Below are 21,827 nucleotides of genomic sequence, written 5' to 3'. Positions count from 1 at the left end.
CTGGGCTGCTAGTATCCCAGCAGGGGACTGACCAGGGCCAGAGGAGATTGCTCTCAGACAGAACCCAGACTGAGGGATGAGGCAGCGAAGGGCAAGTGAGGGCAGCAGGATTGGTCGTCCTAGGCTGGTGGCCTGAAGAGGTTTCTCAGCTGCCTGCTGAGTCTATGTTGAGGCAGTGCCAGCCGTGGAGTACAAGCCAGGCTTCAGTCCTGACTGAAGACATATTGTTTTCCCATAACTACTGTCATTTAAACAGGATCCAATTTCTTGGCTTGAGCAAGTTGTTCCCACTGAAGACACACACTTCACTGAGGGGCAAGGCAAGGCAAATCCTCTGTGGAGCTGGCTAGACTTTCCCATTCTGAAGCAAATAGTATCGGGGGAAGAGTGAGGCCTGGAGTCTATACTGCCCCCAAACTACCCAGGGTTCCCATGGAATTATGTAATGGGAATGCGTCGTGACTGTAACTTAACCTGTTTGGGGGATCTGAGCACTTCCCGTGTCCTCCTCGGGAACCCTAGAATCCCGTGGCTCTGAAAGTGACCTCTGCCTTTCCCTCTGGAAGAGTTTCAAGGAATTCAGCTTTGGCTGTGACATCTGAAGGACTGTTGATTGCTGCAGGAAGCAGACACATAACGTGGAGCTGGTGCCTCCCCAGCTCGCCTGCCACTCACTCCTGATACCCCTGGGCCTCAGGTGTCCGCTCCAGAGCCTTACCCCAAAAGACAAGTCTCTGTCATTTTGTATTTGTTTCTGTGGCCTCTCCCCCAAGCACAGTGTCTCGGGTACCTTGACACATGCTGTTGACTCAAGAGAGAGCTTATACAGCCTTATACAGCAGTCTTAGTCAGTGTCTCTCTTTCTCCCTCCCTCCTTCCCCACAAGGTGAGTGTGTGCGTGCGTGCGTGTGTGTGCGTGTGTGTGCGTGCGTGCGTGCGTGTGTGTGTGTGTGTATGTGTGCGTGTGCGTGTGTTAGACTAGACAATCTTGGGTGTCATTCTTGAAGTACATTCATCTTTAGCTTACTGTTTTTCTTACCAGCCTGGAACTTACCAGTTAGACCTGGCTGGCTGGCCAGTGAACCCCAGGGATTCACCTGTCTCTGCCTCCCTAGTGGCAGAACCACAAACAGGCACCAGCACACGACATTTTTTTTTTAACAAGGGTTCTGAGGACTAAACTGAGGCCCTCATCACTACAAAGCAGGCGCTTTGCCAACCAAACTCTCTCCAGCCCGGCATTGCTAGTTTTTCTCATGTGTTCTTGATGAAGCGTTTCCAGCTCGTGTCCTGCCTCAAGTCTGGTCGTCTTTATAACTCCAAATGCTAGGGCCAATCGGTTAGGTTTTTGTTAGAAATTTGAGTATTTAGCTGTGAGGAGGAGATGACAAAGTGGGCCCAGAACAAAACGTTAGCCTCCCTTCAGTCTGCAGGGCAGTTCTCTCTCTCCTGATTCTCCTAGAGAGGTTTCTGGAGGCCTCCGTTTGCTGAATTTGGGGGGTTCCCTTACTTGGCCTGCTCTGTCTTGGCATGTTTGTGGGCGGGAGGTGAGGAAGAACACTATCAGTGAGGAGTGTGAAGAAGGATCCATTAGAGGGGACTGTATGCAGGGGTTGGGACAGGGACCAGGAGCTGCCTGCTGATAGCAGAAAACTGGTCCCAGGCTCTGGGGAATGAAAGACAAGAGCAGATACAGAGAGGAGCTCAGCTCCAGAGTACCCCCAAATGCAGTAAGGTGAGAGGTGGCCCGACTGCTAGGCAGCCTCACCATCACGCAAGGTCAGGTGTGTCATAGGGCACAGTCAAGTAAGGTGCCTTCCAGATTCGACGCTGTGATCTAGAGACGGGGCTGGCAAAGATCTGCAAGAAGGAACAATTAGCCAATTCATTATGTTGACATTTCTGGCCACCACAAGGCCAGTGTTTTACAAAATAAGGCCTTTTCCCTTAATTGGGGTTGTGACAGAGAAAAGTGTATTCCCAGCTGACTCATGGTATCCACGTGTCCAGGCCTATTATCCCCACTTGGCCTGCCCCGTCTGTGTAAGAGGGCGCACTCTGTGTGCCACCATTGGCAACACTGTAAAGGATTCAGAAGGAATAAATACGGGGCCTGCTTCCTGTTCTCCATCCAGAAGAGAGGACCCATTCAATACACAGACCAAGAGCCAGCAAGCTTTGCTGGTTCATGAGTGGGGGAAAAGAAAGTGAGTGGCAGAGGGGGAGGGTCATCTTAAAGCCAGTTCATGTGAGGAAAACCCTAATAGGAAGTCTAGAAACCAGTTCAGATGAGGAACAGGCATATTTAATAGAGAGAGAGAGAGCAAACAGAGCTGCAGGCATTACCTGAGATGCTCGGAGAGGCAGCAGAATCCAGTGTGTGCTGTTTCAAAGCATGACCAAGAAGCCAGGTTATCCGGTTCAACTCCCGGTTAGTCCACCGAGGCAGTTCTGACCATGGCGAATTAGTTACTGACCGCTGTGCTTCCGTTTCCTGCTTAGCAGAGTGACCATCGCGTGGTGTCTGTCTGGAGAGCTGTTGGGAGAATTGAGTGGCGATGGTTAGCTCGAACTGCCAGCTTGGCACGACCTTGTGTCACATGGGGAGAAGTCTCGGTGAGGAGTTGTCTTGATCAGGTTGGCCTGTGGGAATGTCTGCGGGGGGAAATATCTCGATTGCATTGTTAATGTAGGGCGATCCAGCCTGGTAGTTGGAAGCATACTTGCCTAGTGTTAGACCCTAGACTTCGTGAGAGTAGAGAAAGCTAGCTGGGCGCCAAGCTTGGCTTTCTCTCTCTGCCCTGGGCTCTGGATGTGATATGAGGAACTGCTTCAAACGTCGACCAGCGCGACTAACCTGCAGTGATGGATTATCACCGGGGATGAAGCAAGCCTTTCCTCCCTCAGCTCTCTTTGCCAGAGTATCTTATCACACAACAGAAATGAAAACACGACAAACAGCACAATGCCCAGCAGGGCGCGCACAGTGTGTTGGTGTTTATCGCGGTGTCTAGGAAGGTCACACCAGATAACCAGAGAAGATCAGTGCTGGAAGGCCGACCTCAACATACAGCTTAGCTTCCTTAGTACTTAGCGTCCCCAGAAAGTACCCTGAAAAGTCACGAGCCAAGAAAATGACAGAGTTGAATGGGTTGTTTTGTAGCCCAGACCAGGTTGTTTTGTAGGTTCTGCCCCTTTCTAGTCACATGACTATAGCATCTCCCCAGGCATCTCCCACCTAACTATGCAGACATGTCTCAATCTTACTTCTACTGGCCCCTCATGCATGCAGCTTTTCCTGTGTTATTATTATGTGGGGGGGGCGCCCCACCTTGAACATGCAGAAGTCAGAGGACAGCTTTGAGGGGAGGGGTTCTCCTTCCATCATGGGAGAGATTGAACTCAGGTCATCCAGCTTGCTCAGGTAGCATTTCTGCCTGCCGAGCCAGCTCCCTGGCCCAGCCTTCATCTCGATTCTAGCGGTGGCAGTCACCCAGTCACTTACACGAGAAACCTGGCAGCCTACTGTCCTGGACGACTCTCTTGTCTTGCACCAGAGGACATCATTCCCTTTCTGCGTTGTCACAGTCCGGCTGCTTTTCTCCATAGCCCCTGCTCCATGTTGGGTCAAAAGCCGTGATCATTTTTCCCCTACGGTGACTTCCGAACTGTCCTTCTGGTTCTACCCCTGCCTGTCTCAAGGCTGGGAAACCTCCAAGGAACCATAGAATAGGAAAACTACTTCCACCCCGTCTGAGGCTTTGCAACCCTGGTCCATAGGGCAGCACCCCGCTGTCCCTGCCCCGGCATTCTTGTACTTTGCTCAGCGTACACACTAGGCCTCTTTCCAGCGCCTTCTTCCAGGTACAGCTAGAGTCGTCTTGCTGGCTAGAAACTGGGCCATGCCAATCGCAACCCCATCCCTGGTCTTTCAAGGTTTCCGATGCCCTTGAACTCCAAAGCAAATCCCCGCTTCACCCTGTCTGCAGCCCTGCGCTGTGTCGTTTCTGGCTTCATTATCAAATAGACATTAACCAGGGCAGCGATTTTGCTGGGAAAACATGCCCTGGGACAGATCACAGAATATAAGCTCTTAAAGAAAGCTTAGCGACGTGGCCTGGTGCCGAGGCCACAGACTGAACCCTTAGGATTGCAGCCAGGCCACACATACGTTTTGCTTGGCTTACACAGCATTCTTAAATGTCTCTTTGTTGCTGTTGTTCATTGACACTATGTAAAACTAGGAGATTTTAGCCAAAGATGGGGGCACATGCCTGTTATCCTGGCACTTGGGAGGTGGAGGCAGGAAGATAAAGTATTCATGATCAGCTTAGTACATAGGAAGTTCAAGGCCAGCCTGGGTTACATGAAACCATCTCTCAAAAAATAAATAAATAAATAAATAAATCCAGAGAGATTTTACCTAAAATCTGTGGCTTTTCTTCTCAAAGATGTGATATAGAGACATTGGCTGCCTTGCCCAGAGCTACAGGTAACTCCTTCTGAACAGCAGCTGACCCCTAACTGGGGCGTGTCCTGGTGGGTCTCCTCAGCCCCTGTGGATCGTGTTTATACTGATTTATAGTCTCGATCAACACCTTTGGAGATATCTGCACTTGCCATCTCTGTAGCTGGTTCAGCCCTTTCATTTTACAGCTGTAGAAGGTGAGTCCAGAGGTGTCACAGCGGTCTCTAGGTCACGGACTAGCTCATCACCTATCATCAGGTGGCTTCCCAACTCCTAGGCCTCTGATCTCTGTACTGGTCACGCTGTACAACTTGGTTTGCTAGTCTCCCTGCTGCGCCCACTAGCTGATGTGCCCTTTGGTTGTTCTTGTTTGTCTCTGAAGCGAATGGAAGGCCAAGATGGAGTTCTCGAATGCCCCTGCTTTGTAGGAGACTGTAGCCTAAGTAAGCAAAGGTGAGGAAACAGGAGAATTGAACATGGCTAGGAAGGTAAATCTGGACCCCAGCCTCTTCTTGTAGTGCTGTAGGAAGGAAGGGAGAAAGCTGGGCTGCTCTCTTCCTGTTGACAGGCACATAAATGTGCAGACAGCTATGAGTCAGAGGCAGAAGGGTGAATTTCTGGCGGCTGTGCCCTCTATTGTCACCTCGATACAATTACTGTGGACAGTGTCATTGCTAAGAGAAAGGAAGACTTAAAACTTTCCTCAGTAGGTCTCAGAGCCTTAACTCTTATGAAAAACTTCCTCCTGGGGTCCTTTAGTGAAGGAGGCTACGTTCATCCTTGGGGAAATTAACTTCAACAAGAGCCAGAACATCCTAGCTACTGTGTCCTCTTTGTATCCCATTGAATCGTTGCTCTGCAGCTAAAAGACAGATGTGTTCATTAATTCCCTGATGCCGTGATACAACGCTCTGACCGAAAGCAATGTTAGGAAGAAGGTTTATTTTGGTTTGCAGTTCCAGAAGCATAGAGTCCGTCATGGCAGGGATGGCAGAGGATGGTATAGCAGCAGAAACAGGAAGCTGGCTGGTCCCATCCTTATACATACGCAGAAGGCAGACAGTGCAGGGAACGGGTGGGGTGTACCCTCAGAGACCTCCCCAGTGACACACTTCCTCCAGCCAAGCTCCACCTTCTAAAGGTTCCCTAACCTCCCCAGTGTCACCGGCTGGGGCCAACTGTTGAAATTCATGGGCCTATGTGGGATATCTCATTCAAACCACCACACAAAGCTACCCCGTCATGATTGACTCTAGACTTTACCCTCGGGCCACTGTACACTTCTGTGTAAGGTGCAGGGGGGCAGGGCATTTATGAAGAGGGAAGGAGTAATGGGGCAAGTTCTCAGAGAATCTGTGTGTGTATTGGCGGGTATGTGACATGCACTCACCTTCTGGGGTCTGTTTCTAGAGGGCCTTTCTGTTTTCTTGACCATCGGAATCCCGAAATACCCAGGGATGTTTCATGGCATCTCCAGCATTATGGTGGTATAAGTTTGGAGTTAACCCTTGTGCTGGGGAGGTGCAGGTAGGCAGGTTCCCTGGGCTTGCTGGCTACCCAGCCGAAAGCGCCCTTTATTTGTAGTTAAGTGCATCCAAGAACTTCTAAGACACAGACTCTCTAATGAGTAAGTAAATGTGATCAGAATAGGGTATCACGAAGAGAATCGTGGAACCAAGGGGATAGATAGCCGAGCCAATTTAATGCTCACCACTGCAAGCCTGAGCACCTGGAGTTTCACTACCAGGACCCCGGTTTAACAGCTGGCTGTGGTGGTGTATGTTTGTGTTGATCCTCGCACAGGGGAGGTGTAGAGAGGCAGATTCCTGGGCCTCACTGGCTACCCAGTCTAAACTAATTGGTAAAGTCCAGCTAGCGAGAGACCATGTCTTAAAAACAAGGTGGACAACACCTGAGGAACAGCACATGGCGTTGTCCTGTGCCCTACACACACATGTGCGTGCACACACATGCACACAAACACACACGCCCATAGGTACACATATAAGCACACACGCACACATACATATGGGTCAGGGCAAGAGAGGGAAGAGAGAAATATGTTGTCCAGGATCAGGCATAGATGTAGAATCAAGTTCTCTTTCAAACTTCTGAGTCATGGCTCAGAAATGGAAATCAGATTTATGATGCTGGGATGTCATCTCCTACTAACAGTGGACTAATGAGACCGGTGATTTATGCTCCAAAAGGGACTCGTGGATGAATAGGCTCTCGTTGTTGCCCTTTATTTCTAGAATCCCAGGGATTGTTATCTGTTTTTTTTTTCCCTTTAGAAAGTATACCCGAAGAGCGAGTTATAATAACTCACACTGCCCGCTTCCACTCGTTTCTCTCAGACAGACAATAATAACTTTTTAATCGCTTCTGCTAATGTATTTAATTGGTTGGATCAGCGGAGATAGGAAGCACATTCTTCTTCTTCTTCTTCTTTTTTCTAAGAATTCTCTGCCACTGAATTCTTTCAGCCAAAGAATGTTGGCTCCTATCCATCCCTCTTCTGTTCAGGCTTTGTTTATTTGGAATGTGAATCCATTGACGTTCTGGGCTCTGCCTGTCTTTTTAGACGAGAGGCCCTTTTCCTTGCTGGGCTGTGGCTCATGCAGAAGTGGCCATAATGGCTGAGCTAAGAGCGCAGGAGGAGGCTATAAGCAGCTCCTGGAGGTGGGGCGGGCAGTAGGGAGTAGTCAGCTGGAGCACAGAGAAGAAGGGCTTTCCGAATAGCCTGGCTCTAAGAGCCCAGGCTGGAAAAAGCCAGCGGCAGCATCTGAGCAGTTAACAGAGTGTCCATCGTCAAAGAGGTTTGAGAGCAACCCTGCCCCCGGGGTGGAACTGCCGAGCTGTGGAGGACACGGTGACCCCAGCTGACACAGGAATGAAAGCGATGGCATTTCCCCACCGAGTGGAAAGTTGTTGTTTGTACCGTGTTCCAAAACACTGGCTCCAGGCGAGTGCGTGCTCTGGTTGTGTTTGCAATGCTCTGCATTGCTGCTTCCTGGAAACTCTCCTTGGAGTCCTCGGTGGCCGCATTCGCTCACCTCCCTCCCGCTCACCCCCATTTCACCTCCAGACTGCAGTTAGGACACACCCCCTCCTCGTGTCCAGGGCCGTAGCACACTCTCACACGCTTCCAGTAATTGACCGTGCAAAACAGGAGACCCAAAGCAGATGGGACCTTTGTAGATGAGCTGTTGGTCGCCATCCCTCTGGCTTCCTAAGTCCGGCAGATAGCACTTCTATTTTCTAACCATAAACGCTGCCTCTGTGGTCTTTGGGGCATCCACTCAGAATCCCACCAGGAAACGTTCTAAAAGAATATGACAAGGGATTTTCTGTTTTGTTTCTTCCTCCTCCTCCTTCTCTTCTTCTTCTTCTAGCCCCATCATGCTGGGGGAGGAAATAGAAAATATTACTTTGGCCAAGCCTTTAACATCAGGACGAAGAGGCAGGTGTATCTCTGAGTTTGAGGCCCACCTGGTCCACACAGTGAGTTCCACAACAGCCAAGGAGGTTATACAGAGAAACCCCATATAACCTCAAAAGAAAAAGGAAGGAAGGAAGGAAGGAAGGAAGGAAGGAAGGAAGGAAGGAAGGAAGGAAGGAAGGAAGGAGAGAAACTATTACTTTGAAACCTGTGTTTTTCAGAGTTTGTGTTAATTATCTCTGTGGAACTGATCATGCCCAACTCACAGTGGGTTACGTCTTGGTAAAGCTATCCTAACCTGATAATATCCTAAGTCACAAATGCATTTTAAGGTTTCCACCCTGCTGAGCACCGCTGCTTCTTAGCGCGGTTGATGTTGGTTGCCCTGGGGTAGTGTACCATGGCTAGTAGCTGCAACCCAGCGCCACTGCCCAACACCTCAAGAGAGAAACATGCCGCAAGTACCCAGAAAAGATCCACATTCTAAACCTGAAATATGCTTTCTACTGAGTGGATCTCATTCTGCTGCGTGATAAAGTGGACCGACCACTCAGAAGCTGGGGGCCATGTGGGAGGGTGTGAGAGCTGCATCCATGGCCCAGCCCCTGCTGAGCAGTCTTCCTAAAAGCTCCTAGAAATAAAGCGTTCATTCACCAAGAGCAAGGTGCTGTCGGCTCCATCCACATCCTCTGCAGTCAGGCGGATGCGACTGACCTGCAGGAGGCAGAAGATGCCACTGAACACAATGAAGCACGCTGGAAAGACGTGAGCGAGCATTTTAGGTGTCTCTTTGGACCACTCCTCTTTGGGTCAATCACTGTTCACCTTGTCTCTCCAAGTAGATGTGTCCTAGACATGCCTTCCCAAGGGGCTTCTCCTATGTCAGTCCTGCGAGGTGTGTTCCTGTTGTCAGTGTTGTCTGTTAGCGTGGCTCCACCCCCAACTCCGTGACAGGAACTGTTTCCCTCTAGGATTCATGGCTGCAGCATGAATTATGGAAGTGTGTAAGAATCAGCTTCTCCCTTCAGGCCATGTAGCATTCGGGTTAGCCATCCAGTAGGGGTGTGTGTGTGTGGGGGGGGGGGTCCACCGTTAAGAATTGCACTCAAACAGTCTCACTGACTTCCTGGCCATTCTTCTTCTTTTTTTTTCTCTTGGGATTTGTGGGTGACATTCAGTTATATCTCATCAGCATCTTAGCAGCCTGTCTGGAAGAACCATCCTTCCGCCAGCCAGAGCGGGATTTAAATCGGTCTCAGGCACTCACTAGTTAGTATTTGGGGCATGTCACTCAGTGTCTCCTGATACTAACTGCTCCTTTTTGAGAAGCTGATGGTACCTGTCTTATGGCAGGGCCTCTGGGAGCACAAGTATTTCTTTGTCTCCCCTCATCCTCATTTAAAAATGATCCGAACGGAGAAGACACTTGACTCAGAGCTCTTGGGGGACCAGAAGGGACTGTACCAGGGCTCATTCCTAAACTTGGAGCACAGCGGCTACTGTATTAGTCTACCCTGTCATGAAGGAAATTACTTCATTGTGCTTCCCTTTCCTTATCTCCCTAGCCGCGAGGAGGGAATTGTGGGTCTGGCTAGCCTAGGATAAGGGGCGACCGGGTGCCAAGGACCTGTTTCGCATAGCTCTTTCTCAGAAAAAGCCGCAGTACAGGGCAGACCCTTCTATGCCAGGACACCAGGGACCCCAACCCCAGAGGGGAGGCACATCAGTGCCGTGTTCCCTCCGCTTTCTTCTTCTGCCTCCTTCATGGTTCTGGTTGTTCCGTTCATGAAAACACGGGCCGTTGGAAATGAGCGAATACGACAGGAACAACCCCAGAACCTGGCGAGTTGTTACAGAGCTCTGGTTCTGTGTTCTACCTGCAAGATGCCTGAGGACAGCAGCAGTATCTTCAGCAGAATCGGAAGAACTTACCAACATGTGGACACCTGCCTCCGTGAGGAATGTCGGCCACGTTCTTAGTACCAGGGGCCCGTCTGTCGCTCACATCACCAGTTCAGACGGTCTTTTTTCCCAAGCCAAGGCTGAGGCAACAGTCAATTTTGTGGAAAGATCTCTTTAATAAGAAACGAATAAAACTATCAATACTAAATAAAGTAGACCACTGTGAAACTTGGGTTAAGTCCCACGGGGAAGGGTATGTGCGATTAACTGTATTATGTAACAAGACCGCCTTTTAATAGCTGGCATGGTTCTTTTTGTTGTTCTAAGGGGAAAGTGGCCAAGGCGGAAGCCAGAGCACATGATATTATTTGAAAGCGCTGCAGCCTCTAGAAATTTCCTCTGAGAGATGTCCAGAATCAGGGTTCACTGTGATTTATGGTTCTTCTAAATCTTTAATACTTTCGACATTTTTCAAAGCTGTACCTGCTGCCTCCAGAAGCCTCTGGGTACGTTTCTGCTGCTTTGAAAGATACCTTTCAAGTGGAATGTCTTAGAACTATGCAAAAAAAGAAGGTCATGTAGTGCTTGATTCTGAGTGATCCCCATGGGTGAAAGGGATTGGAAGGCGCGGCCCGCAGTCCCCCCCCCCCCCCAGCGTGTTGCTTGTGAGTACCAACAACGGCTTCACTAGAGCACATGATCCCAGAGGCAGCTCCTTCTGTCAGCCAGAGAGTTGGACCAGCGGCTCCCCAGACCTCTGAGCCCGCCCCCTCCCCCCCCCCCCCCCCCCCCCGCCAAGCTGTCAGGTATGGGGGCAAGATGGAGGTTAAGCCGGGGCCAACCCGTATTACTTCCAGTCCGAAACAGAAGGGCAGTGGAAGTTATGTGAGCACAGTCCACAAAGATAACTAGATGGGAATCACACACATGGGTGGACATGGTGATGGGGCCAGGATGCAGCGCTGTGGGAGAATCTGGGGAGGAGGCTCGAACGCAGTGATGCGGGGTTGGGGCCAAGAAGGAAACGACACGTTTGGGTGCTTTAGAGGGAGCAAGTCAGCTTCTTTGAAGTATAATCAGCATGAAATAAACTGTAAGATTCAATAAGCTATGCAGGATAGGGTGGTACATACCTAGTATCCAGCACAGAAGGAGCCAGAGTCCAGGGCCAACCTCAGCTACCAAGGATGTCTGTGGCCAGCTGAGGCTGTGTGAGGCCCTGCCCCTAAAAAACAACGGGATTGACAAGTTTTTGAAACATGTATACACCATCTCCACAGTGGGATAATGATATGTATGTATGTGTATGTATGTATATATATGTATATATATACATACATATATATGTATATATATATATATTTGAAAACTTTTCTCATGGTCCTTTGTAATTCCCTAGGCCTGGTAGAACATAGATTGGCTTTCTCTTGTTATTCATGAGTTTTATTTTCTAGGTTCACATATATGGTGTCCTATAGTCCCCACCCCCCCCCCCCCTTCTTCCTCTCTTTTCTGGCTTTCACTCAGTGTAATTATTTTTAGACTCATTCAGGTTGACGCATGTGTAGTATGCCATCGCTTTGTTAGACGACCATAGCCCACTGCACAGACATCCCATACATAGTTTCCTCGTTCACACGCGGAGAGCCTTGTAAATCACGCTGCAGCTGTTACGGATGAAGCTGCTGAGAACACCTGTGTGCGTGTCCCTGTGTGGATAGAGGTCACCTTTCTCTGTGGCAAATGCCTAAAAGTACAGTTGGAAGAACAAAGGCTTGCTCTATATTTAACTTGCTAAAAACCTGTCAGGCTGTTTTCAGAGTAACCTTCCCATGTGATGATCCCCCTGGCAGCGGGTGAGAGAGTTCAGTTGCTCCACGACCCTGCCAACATTGTATAGAGTTCTCCTTAATTTCAACTTTTCTTTTCCCCATTGGACTGTGAACACAACACGAGACAACGCAATATGTCATCATTAACTAGACACAGTGCTGTATGACAGATGTGAGGGACCTATTCATCTCACGTAGGTGAGACTGTACCTGACAAAGTCACTCCATTCCCCACCCCCTGCTCCCGGCAAACATGACTCCACCTCTGTGGATGTGGCCATATTGGACCCTCATGTGAGCAGCGTCTTGCAATATCCTCCCTTCTTTGCCTGGCAGCCGTGTTCATCTGAGTTGGGTAGCATTCGACCTTCCCTAGTGACTGATTCACAGCGCCTTTTTGTATATCTACTTTCTACCCTGTATCTTCCTCACTGAAGGCTCTGGTCTAAACTTTTGTCCACTTTCAAAATGGCGTGTCTTATACCACATACTTAGGACACGTGACTCAAGCTGGATCTGACCTGAAGGTCTTTTCCTTTCAGTCTGTCTTTCATGGTTCCAGAAAATATTATGCAAGCTGCCAAGGAAGGGGAATAATTGAATAGTCCTCCCCAGCTCCAGCACCGTTGGACTGTTCCAATGAACACCAGCATGGTGAGATACACATAGAGGCGCTCGCTCTATGCTCGCTCTATGGTACTCATGTGTCAGGGGAGCCCACAGTTGTCTAATTGGACTTAAGGCCCACTCAGCAGGAGTGGAATCAACATACCCAAATTTTCAGGGCCATTAGGTCATGGCTCTTAGAGGGGGATCTACTACTGCCACTTTGCTAGACAGGCATGATTCCTTATGGCATTCTAAATCTTATCCTTACACCCACAGGTAAACGTAGGTTCCACCCCTCCTCCCTGAAGCCTCTCTCTACAGCAAGTGGAGACCATCACAGAAAACGGGCACAATATAGGCATCAACAGGTCATGGGGGGCTCAGCCCCAACCAATACATCTATGACATAGCTCCTGCATCTGTGTCTCAGGGAATGTCAAGGAAGAGGGGGTGGAAAGATTGTAAGAGTCAGAATACCAAGAAATCCACTGTGAAGCAGTCTATCCTAGAAATAGCTGCACAAATGAGACTAGAACAATGGCAAGATCCAGAGATGTGCTAATATGGGAGAGGGAAAATGGTCATAGGATCCCAGTCCTAGATAAAGAACTATGCGCAGCTAATACCTGCTGGGAAAAGAATTAGCCTTTCCCCAGGATGAGCCCTCTTCCTGGTTGTCCAATGCAAGGCAGGGAGAAAGTGATGTAATTCTGTCTCAATTAAAAAATAATAAAGTTGACAAAACATACAAGAGGGGTTGTTTTCAATTAAGCTCTGGATATTGTTCGTACACGTTGCACGTATGTTGTTTGTAAGATGTGTCTATAGAAGGAAATGATCTACAAATATTTTCTCCCCCGTCTATGGCTTGCCTTGTGCTGCCATTTTGTTTCTCTGGTTCTTGGGATCGACCCTGTGTACTGGCAAGCGCTCTGTCGCTGAACTGTGTCTCCAGCTTCTGCTGTGTCTTATCTTCCAAAGCACAGAATTGGAAACTTAGACTGGTGTTTAGTTGATTGATTTCTTTTTTATTGGTAGTGCTTTGACATGGTTTCTGTGGACCAGAATGTAGCTCTCGGTTATTGCCCCAGCACCATGCTTGTCTGCCCACTGCCATCCTGGCCCATAAGCATGAGTGAGAGGTGGGGTGGAGGAGGGAGGAAGGAGAGGGAGGGGGGGAGAGCTTTAATTGGGAATGGAGGAATGGCAGGGGCCTTTGAAACCTCAAAACCCATGCCCAGTGACACACCTTCTCCAACAAGGCCACACCTCCTAATCCTTCCCAAACATTTCCACCAACTAAGGCCAAGCATTCAAAAGTGTGAGACTATGAGATCCGTCCTCACCCAAACCACCACACTGTCCAAGCTGAGTTTACTAAAATCTTTTGTCTAGATTTTTCTCTTAGAAGTTGTGATTTTAGGTTTCCATTTGAGTTGCACACATCATGAAGAGTGAGTTGGTGTTCTCGTGTGTGTGTATATGTGTGTGTGTGTGTGTGCGCGCGTGTGACTGCCCAGCCAGTTATCTCAGCATCATTTGCTGAGAACACCATTCCTTTGCCACTGCATCTGTGCTTCTCTGTGGATCTGTTTTTGGGCTTCAGTTTATTCCATCTATTGTGTACCTTTTCATAACATACTAATAGATACTAATAATATCTGTACCTTTATAATGTGATATCTATAGCTTCAGCATAAAGACTTGAAGTTAGGTAACTTGTCCAACTTTGTTCTTTTACAAAATTACTTTTGACTATTTGATTCTTCGCATTTCCCTGTATATTTTAAAATCAGCTTGTTCAGCTTCTGTCTTTAAGATAAGAATGGGAGTTGTTAGGTTGTTGAAGGTATGTCCATGGTAAGGAAACACATTTTTATATCGGAGGCTACTCTAACAATTGAAACATTTTCCACATGGTTGCTCCCAAGTTTATTGAAAGCTGTGTATGCAAAATGATGTTATGTGAGGCCAAAGGTTACAAGAAAGAAAGAAAATTGTCTAATTCTAGCCTTTATTTCCTGCATTTCACCCTTTATGGGTATCATCCCAGAGAGGAAGTGAAGACAGCTCAGGCCTCTCCCCCTAGCACAGGCCCATGGTGCTTCCTTGGGTGAGAATCGGCCTTTGTGTTACAGAGCTGGGGACTGAACCAAGGGAGGGCTTGTGCGTGCTGCGTGAGCATCGTACCACTGAGCCCAGAACCCAGAGGGATTACATGAGGTTCTTTCCACTTGGCTAAGCCAGGCAAACGCTGGCACTGATGCTTTATGGGATTTCCTCCATGGCTTCCTAAAGGCAACTCCTGTGCGCGCGCGCACACACACACACACACACACACACACACACACACACACACACACACACAGGCCAACTGGCCGAGAGGGCCCTGGGTGGTGAAGCAGTCCCAGAAGCTGAGTTTTCACATGCAGGGGGAAGGGAGGCGACCAGCGTGCACATGACATCAGGGAGCTGACAAGCAAAGCCGCAAAATACTGGATTTTATGAGTTTCCTATCAGATTCTCTGTAACTGAACTGCATAGGCCAAACAGAACTCATATGTGGCTGGATTTTGTCCATTGACTCCTGGCAGCCTCTGATGGATGGGGTTCTTTTATATGCTCGCAGGGCCAGCTCTTACATCAGTTCCTTAAAGGGTTTCTTCCCCTTTTTTTGTTTGTTTGTTTAATCAATGTATTTATTTATTTATTTTACAGCCTGGCCACAGTTTCCCATGGCTCTCCTCCTAGTCTCTCTCCAATACCCCCAACTGTTCCCACGCCCCATTCCATTCTCCTCCATTTCTGGTTAGGAAAGGGCAGGTCTTCCATGGATATTGACAAAACATGGGATATCAGTTGCAGTAAGACTAAGCACCCATTTCAACAATTGCTTCTTGAGAACTCACCATATGCCAGAAAGCATTTGGGTAGGAGGCCATTCCTCTCCTGGGCCCTAGGACTTCTGCTTCAGTGTGTGTGTGTGGGGGGGTCTCAGGTTCATTCAGCATGGCAAAGTGTCTTGGTGGCACCTCCCCCACTCTCCCAAATCTGCTAATGATGGCGGTAGCTAATAATGACTGAGCTTCAGACCCTACCCTCTCCTCTGGCCCCCCGAATATACACTAGAGCAGGGCTAGGCAAACCGCTGCCTGCCATCAATTACTAGGATACAAAATCAATTTCTCAGTTACTAAAACACGATTAAAATAAGGCAGGGCAACATATTGCAAAGGTGGTTTCTGTTTTCTGTTAAACTCTTCTCACATATATGCACTTGCTTATAATACATCCATATCTTTCGAGGTAAATTCTTGGTTAAAAGTATAGACAAAGGGCAGGTGATGGTGATGGTGCACACCTTAATCCCAGCACTTGGGAGGCAGCAGCAGGCAGATTGGTTTTAGATTGGTCTCCAGAGCGAGTTCTAAGACAGCCAGGGCTACACTCAAAAACACTAAAACATATACACACATCTATATGTGTGTATATGCTTATATACATATATACAAGAGAGAGGGAGGGAGGGAGGCTGGAAGAAATTCCTATTTTAATGACGATGAAAGGAATTAACAGTAGTCGCTGTTGCGCATGCATTATTTCCGAGATCCTGCAGAATGTGCACCAGAATTGTGACCCGGGCTGCTTCCTGCAGCTGCCATAGGCATGGATGCCTGTTAGGACAGGACAGCACATGGCTCCGTGGCCGAACTTACAGCTGGAGGAAGCAAGTGGCTTCAGTCCTCTTATTTCAACTTGGCCGTGATACATGAATTTGGCTAAACAGTGGTGTTCGAGCCACTTAAGACGGTCCCTAAGCAATTTTCATCATGGGCTCGATTCTCCTTATGGTCTGCCGCGCGTGCCTAGCTGTAATAGTGGGCCTCTGTGAGAATTTGCATGATTAATGTATGTAGTCCTTGCATTTTACATGAAATGAGCTATGTACCCACGAGTGACAAAATTATCACTGGCGTCATTTTGCTCACACCATTGAGACACTGCAAAGTCTAGAAAAGCACAAGCCTATCAAGAACCACAGACTTCCACAGCCAAGTGGTTTGCTCCCATTGGCTTCACTCTACTGGGCGACAGCATGCCCTGCGCCTTTTCAGGCCAGTCACACGGCACGTGAGGCTTGAGGCCCGCAACTCTCGAGTCCATGGCAACTGCTCCAGAAATCAGTCCTTCCCGGATGCTGCTTTGAGCAGCATGTAGCGATCAGGGCAAGTTTCTCCATTTCCTTCTCTAGAGTATTGTGAAAATCCAGTGGTCTCAAGACCGGATGCTAGTAGACCAGAGCTGTTTCTCATTCGCTCAGTTTCTCGTGACTTTACCATAAAAATTCTGCATGTGCTTTGGTGGAATCCAAGCCACATCTAAAAGGAGAAGGGGAAAAAAAAACTCACCAAGTATCATCATCATTAAGGGAATATCTGTCTAAGCATGGAACTGTGGGTAGATGGATGGATGGATAAAGAGAAAGGGGTGTGCTTCCAATAGAAGAACACCCAGGAGCTGTAGTTACAGACTACGGGAGATGTAGTTACAGACTACAGGAGATGTAGTTACAGACTACAGAAACTAGTTACAGACTATGCGGGATGTAGTTACAGACTCGGGAGATGTAGTTACAGACTGTGGGAGATGTAGTTATAGACTACAAGAGATGCTATTTTTAAAGTTTAAAAATCACATTTAACTTTCCCAAACTTACCGTGTGTCTTAGTTTGGGTTACTATTGCTGCAATGAACCAACATGACCAAAAGCAAGCTGGGGAGGGGAGGATTTATTTGGCTTACACTTCCATATCCCTGTACATCATTGAGGAAGTCAGGAGAGGAACTCAGACAGGGTAGGAACCTGGAGGCAGGAGCTGTTGCAGAGGCCATGGAGCAGTGCTGCTTACTGGCTTGTTCCTCATGGCTTACTCAGTTGGCTTCCTTGTAGAATCCAGGTCCCACCACAATGGGTTGGGCCCTCAGCCATCAATCATTAAGAAAATGCCCTATAGGTTTGCCTACAGCCCAGCCTTAGGAGGCATTTTCTCAATTGAGACTCCCTTGTCTCAGATGACTTTAGCTTGTGTCAAGATGACATAAAACTAGCCAGCGCACCCAGAACAAAAGGAAATTGGGAAAAGAATTCTGAATTTTAAGTGAACTCTTTTTCTAAAGTAATAAATGATGTTTATTTCTCCTTATAAAACCAGGAGGGGGTAAAGAACTTTCTGCGTGGGCTTTGTATTCTTCTAGTTGTTTCTATGGTAGGTCTGGTGTTGCTGTTCCCTCCTCTCCCCTTCTGGAGTATTCAACAGACCCTCCTTTCTTTTTGTTTGCTAAGTGCATGAATGTGGGCACTCAGTGGCATTGTAGCTGTACCGTAGAGAGCGGAGCTAAAGGAGGGTTGTAATTGAGGTAGATCATCCTTTGTATTTTCTCCCTTATCCTGAATCATCAAGGGAAGGACTGCTGTATGCCAAGCCTTGCTCTGGGTACCTGGGTGTATCAGTAGGTAATGGGCAGAGCTCCCTTGTCAGGGACAGTTAGCAGGGCCCGGGAGGGGGAAGCAGCAGCAACACACAGGTTAGGGGGATGAGAGGGTGAAGGTCGTGGGTGGACAGAGGAATCAGAGTAAGTGGGGATTGAATTTGACAACTGGGCAGGTAGAATGGCTTGCTGAGACTTGCACTTGACCAAAGATGTGTCCCACAGAGAGGGGATAGCTACCATAAATCTGTGATCCGAGAGCTGAGTTCAGGGAAGGATAAACAACACACAGCCAGAGCTGTGTCAGGCAGGTCCCTGTGAGGCTGTGGAAGAAGCGGCTTCACGAGAACTTCTAAAATGTTTATATAGTTTTTGGGGAAAAAAAATCTATTGTACCAAATATTCTTTTCACTTTTATTTTTCTCTTCAGAAGACATGGTGTCGTGACAAAACAAAAATAATTAACTGAAATTCATTCTCAAAAGCTTGTAGGCCTGCTTCTGCTTTAACAGACATGCAAAGGGATAGGGAGGCACATGGTCAGTGGTTGATTTAATGAGAACCCCAAATCACAAGTCTGCAAAAAAGAGTCGCTTCTGAGAGATAGTACCACTTTACACCTAACGACGCCACCGGCACCGTCTGGTTTTATCTTTTATAAAAGAATGGTCAGGGAAGCGCTAAGTGACTTAGTCAAGCTACCTGGTTACCTGGTGGCAGGCTCAACTTGAAGGACTGTGCAGGCCTGCTAACCCCAGACCCGGAGCGTGTCCACCCCACCTCCTGCCCAGCTCATTCAGTGAGAACTCAGTTGTTGCTGACTGTCTCGTTGTTGGCCTTCCCAGACTTGACAGTCACATCAAGTTTCCCATCACAGTAAGTAGGGGTGCGTTTGTGTTTTGCAGCGTGACCTTCATCTTTGGAGTAGACTGTCCCGTCATCGTCCTGGAAATTGGCTTCAGGAAGATCAAATAGCCGGATTGATCTGCCTCTCTGGGAACGCAGGGTGTTCTTTGTGACTGTCTGTCAGAATGAAGGTTTCTAATTGGTTTGCTTTTCAAGGTGCTTTGCTCCCAGAAGTCAGTTCCTCAGCCGAAAGATGTTTCCACAGTCTTTGTTTTCAAGGACCGGAGTTCACACAGATCCTTAGAGGTGGCCACTTGCCAGCTGAAACATCCCCAACCCAGCCCACCCACTACAGCTAACATCCCACGTGGTTCTTGCCAGGAGAAACACAAGACGACTGCTTGGTGGTGTGGGTCTTCTTGGTCTGCCCTTCTCCCTTCCTCCCCCTCTCTTCCTTCCTCTCTTCCTGCTCTACCCAAGCCTGTAATGTTCTCCACAGTTATCCACTTCTGTGTGTTATACTGTATTTTATTCGCTGATCTGAGAAGCTTTTTGGTCTTCATTTTCTCCTCACTTCTGTTCTCTCTTAAAGGAGCCGGGCCTCTGGTGGGATAGAAACTTTGGTTTACAGGATTGGAATCCTGTTTAGGAAGTGTAAGGTCAGGCTCTCGGAGCCCTCTCTATGACTGGGATGGTGAGACCACTCAAATGGCCTCTGCTCTCCTCTCCCATCAACTCTTGTCTCTATGGCTTGTTTTATATAGCGGGGGTGGGGGTAGGGGTGGGGAGGGGACACTTTCTCCTGGTGCAGGGGAGAGGAGCTGCTGCGTTGGCCTTGACCCCCCAGCTGGAGCCCCTCTTTCAGGGGGAGCAGCACTTGCAGCTTGGAGCATCACCCCCTGGCCCTCAGCCTGGTACCCAGGGAAGTGTGGCCTTCAGCCAGAGCTCCTGGTATGGCTTCTGACAAGAGATGGGAATCAAAACAGCTTGTCCGTGGGCATGATCCGTGTTTGTGTGTATACACAAGGAAGTGGAAATAAGTGGCCATCCATGGATTTCTCTGCTCTGCAGCTTCTCACGGATCTTCTGCAGTGAACACTTTCTGGGATGCTAAACGGCACTTTCAGCCCAGTGCGCCAAGCAGTACCAGAAGACCAGGAGTGGCTGCCTATCTGCCCCATCTCCTCCGTTCCCAAGTCTTCCCCATCTGAGGCGCTTGCACGTCTCATTCACCTCCCTGTCCTTTCCTCCTCAGGTGACTGGACGGCGGGAATCCCTTCACACATCCTCAACAGCTCCCCGTCAGATCGGCAGATTAACCAGCTGGCCCAGAAGCTAGGCCCGGAGTGGGAGCCCATGGTTCTGTCTCTGGGACTGTCCCAGACCGACATCTACCGCTGCAAGGCCAACCACCCCCACAACGTGCAGTCGCAGGTGGTGGAGGCATTTGTCCGCTGGCGCCAGCGCTACGGGAAGCAGGCCACCTTCCTAAATTTGCACAAGGGCCTCCAGGCCGTGGAGGCAGACCCCTCACTGCTCCAGCACATGCTGGAGTGATCCCTGCCCCTGCCACTTGCTGGGGCATGGGCCCCCAAGTCACACAGGCTGAATCGGCCTTTCACTCAGCAGGTGGCTCTGCTCTGGGTAATTTTTTTTTTTCTTTTCAGTGAGCCTTAGGCGGAAGGAGAACACCTGGAGTCTACCGGCTCAATAATCCAATGGCCTTAATTGCTTAAAGAGTTCATTGTTGTAACCGCAGTTTTAAACTGTGTGGTTGCCTTTTAACAGAGGTCCAGAAGAAAAACAAAACAAAACCGAAAAAGCCCATGCTACCACGTTGCACGCAGGTGTCCTATATACGAAGCATCTGCTCTTACGTTGCCTGGAAACTGGACTGTGGACTTTGCTGTTCATAATGATGATGATGATGATAATAAAAACTGAATTGTGTTATAGAATGTGCCTCTTTCATGAGAAAGTATACTCCCCCACCATTCTTCTGCTGCATAGATTGAGGGTATGAAATTGTGGGTGTGGAATGAGTTTGACAGCGACTGGGAAATAGTGGGGATAAGTAGCTCAGGCAGAATGAATGGATTAAGCCCAAGACACCAGAGCTCCCTGCAGAAGCCAGGAAGAGAACTGAAGCCCTCATCCTAACGGACTGCATAAGAAATCTCTGTCCATTTTTTTTTTTTTAAAAGGGAATTGGGTCTGAGACAAAGGGGGCTCAGTGTTTCCCTCAAGGCCTGAATGGCTGAAGGTGTTGCGCTCCTGAGGAAGGTCATGGATGGTCCAGCCTTTCGCTGAGAGCAGTGTTAACCAGACAGGTATACATGTCTGTGACCCCAGCTCTTAAATGACTGACACAGGGAGATCACCTCAAGGCCCAGCCTGGGCTATGACTACACAGCATTCCAGATCGGTTTCAGCCATTAGCAAGATCCTGTCTCAAAGCAAATAAACAAAAATTTGACCATGCAGGATTTCTCAAATGCTCTTTTTCAGGGCTTGTTCACTTGTGTGTTCTTGTCTGGGCCTCTCAGCAAGCCTGTGAGGCATTTATACAAGGGTGGTTTGCCCCTCCTTCAGAGGTGGCAGAACCTGCGTAGGCTAACTAAGCCAGAATGTGGTTAGCCTCGGCACGAATGGATTAGAGGTAGACAGGATGCTTTCTAAGAGCAACACAAAAGGCTCTGGTAGGGGCTGTGGGTGTAGCTCAGTGGGTAGGGTCCTTGTCCAGCATGTTCAAAGCCCTGAGTTCCAGCCCAGCACCTCATGAACTCAGTGTGGTGGGGAAAGCCACGATCTCAGTAGGAAGTGGAGGAAGGAGGGGAGGAAGCTCAGTGTCATCCTTGTCTACAGAGTGAACTCAAGCCCGCGTAGCTACGTGTCAAGGGGAGAAGGAGGAGGAGGAGGAGGAGGAGGAGGAACTATATTAAAGAGGACAGGGACACAGTTTGTTTATCTTTCACAGTGACTGGAGAGCCCAGTTTTTAATTCTGTAGAATTCTGAAGGGGACAAAAAGGTATTCTGCTTAGCTCCCTCCACCCAAGGAGAAGCCTAGAGAGAGAGGCAGACATGAAGCAGAAGCTCAGAAAGGTGGCAGTGGTGTCTCGATGTCCTTTCAGACATCTGGGACCCTCTTTCCCTCCTCCAAAAAGACCAACTGCTCCCCAGTTCATTCATTCAGTAGGTACAAAGCATTGTGTCCTGGCCGTACCCGCTCCAATTTTC

At 48.7% G+C, this 21,827-nt stretch overlaps 1 protein-coding gene across 3 annotated transcripts in view; it reads left to right on the top strand.

Annotated features, from left to right (window-relative positions):
* Positions 1–20,544, top strand: part of Cradd (CASP2 and RIPK1 domain containing adaptor with death domain) — a 152,999-nt gene extending 132,455 nt beyond the window's left edge. For all 3 annotated transcript variants that reach the window (XM_038315093.1, XM_038315092.1, XM_038315094.1), the window contains exon 3: positions 19,845–20,544. In XM_038315093.1, coding sequence (XP_038171021.1) covers positions 19,845–20,146 — 302 coding nt within the window. In that variant the 3' untranslated portion in view covers positions 20,147–20,544. The remainder of the gene's footprint in view (positions 1–19,844) is intronic.
* The last annotated feature ends 1,283 nt before the right edge of the window (positions 20,545–21,827 follow it).

This window comes from Arvicola amphibius, chromosome 17 (genome assembly GCF_903992535.2).
Source record: "Arvicola amphibius chromosome 17, mArvAmp1.2, whole genome shotgun sequence".
Taxonomy (NCBI): Eukaryota; Metazoa; Chordata; class Mammalia; order Rodentia; family Cricetidae; genus Arvicola; species Arvicola amphibius.
Note: the sequence above shows the minus strand (reverse complement) of the source record. Positions and strands in the feature narration are given on the sequence as shown.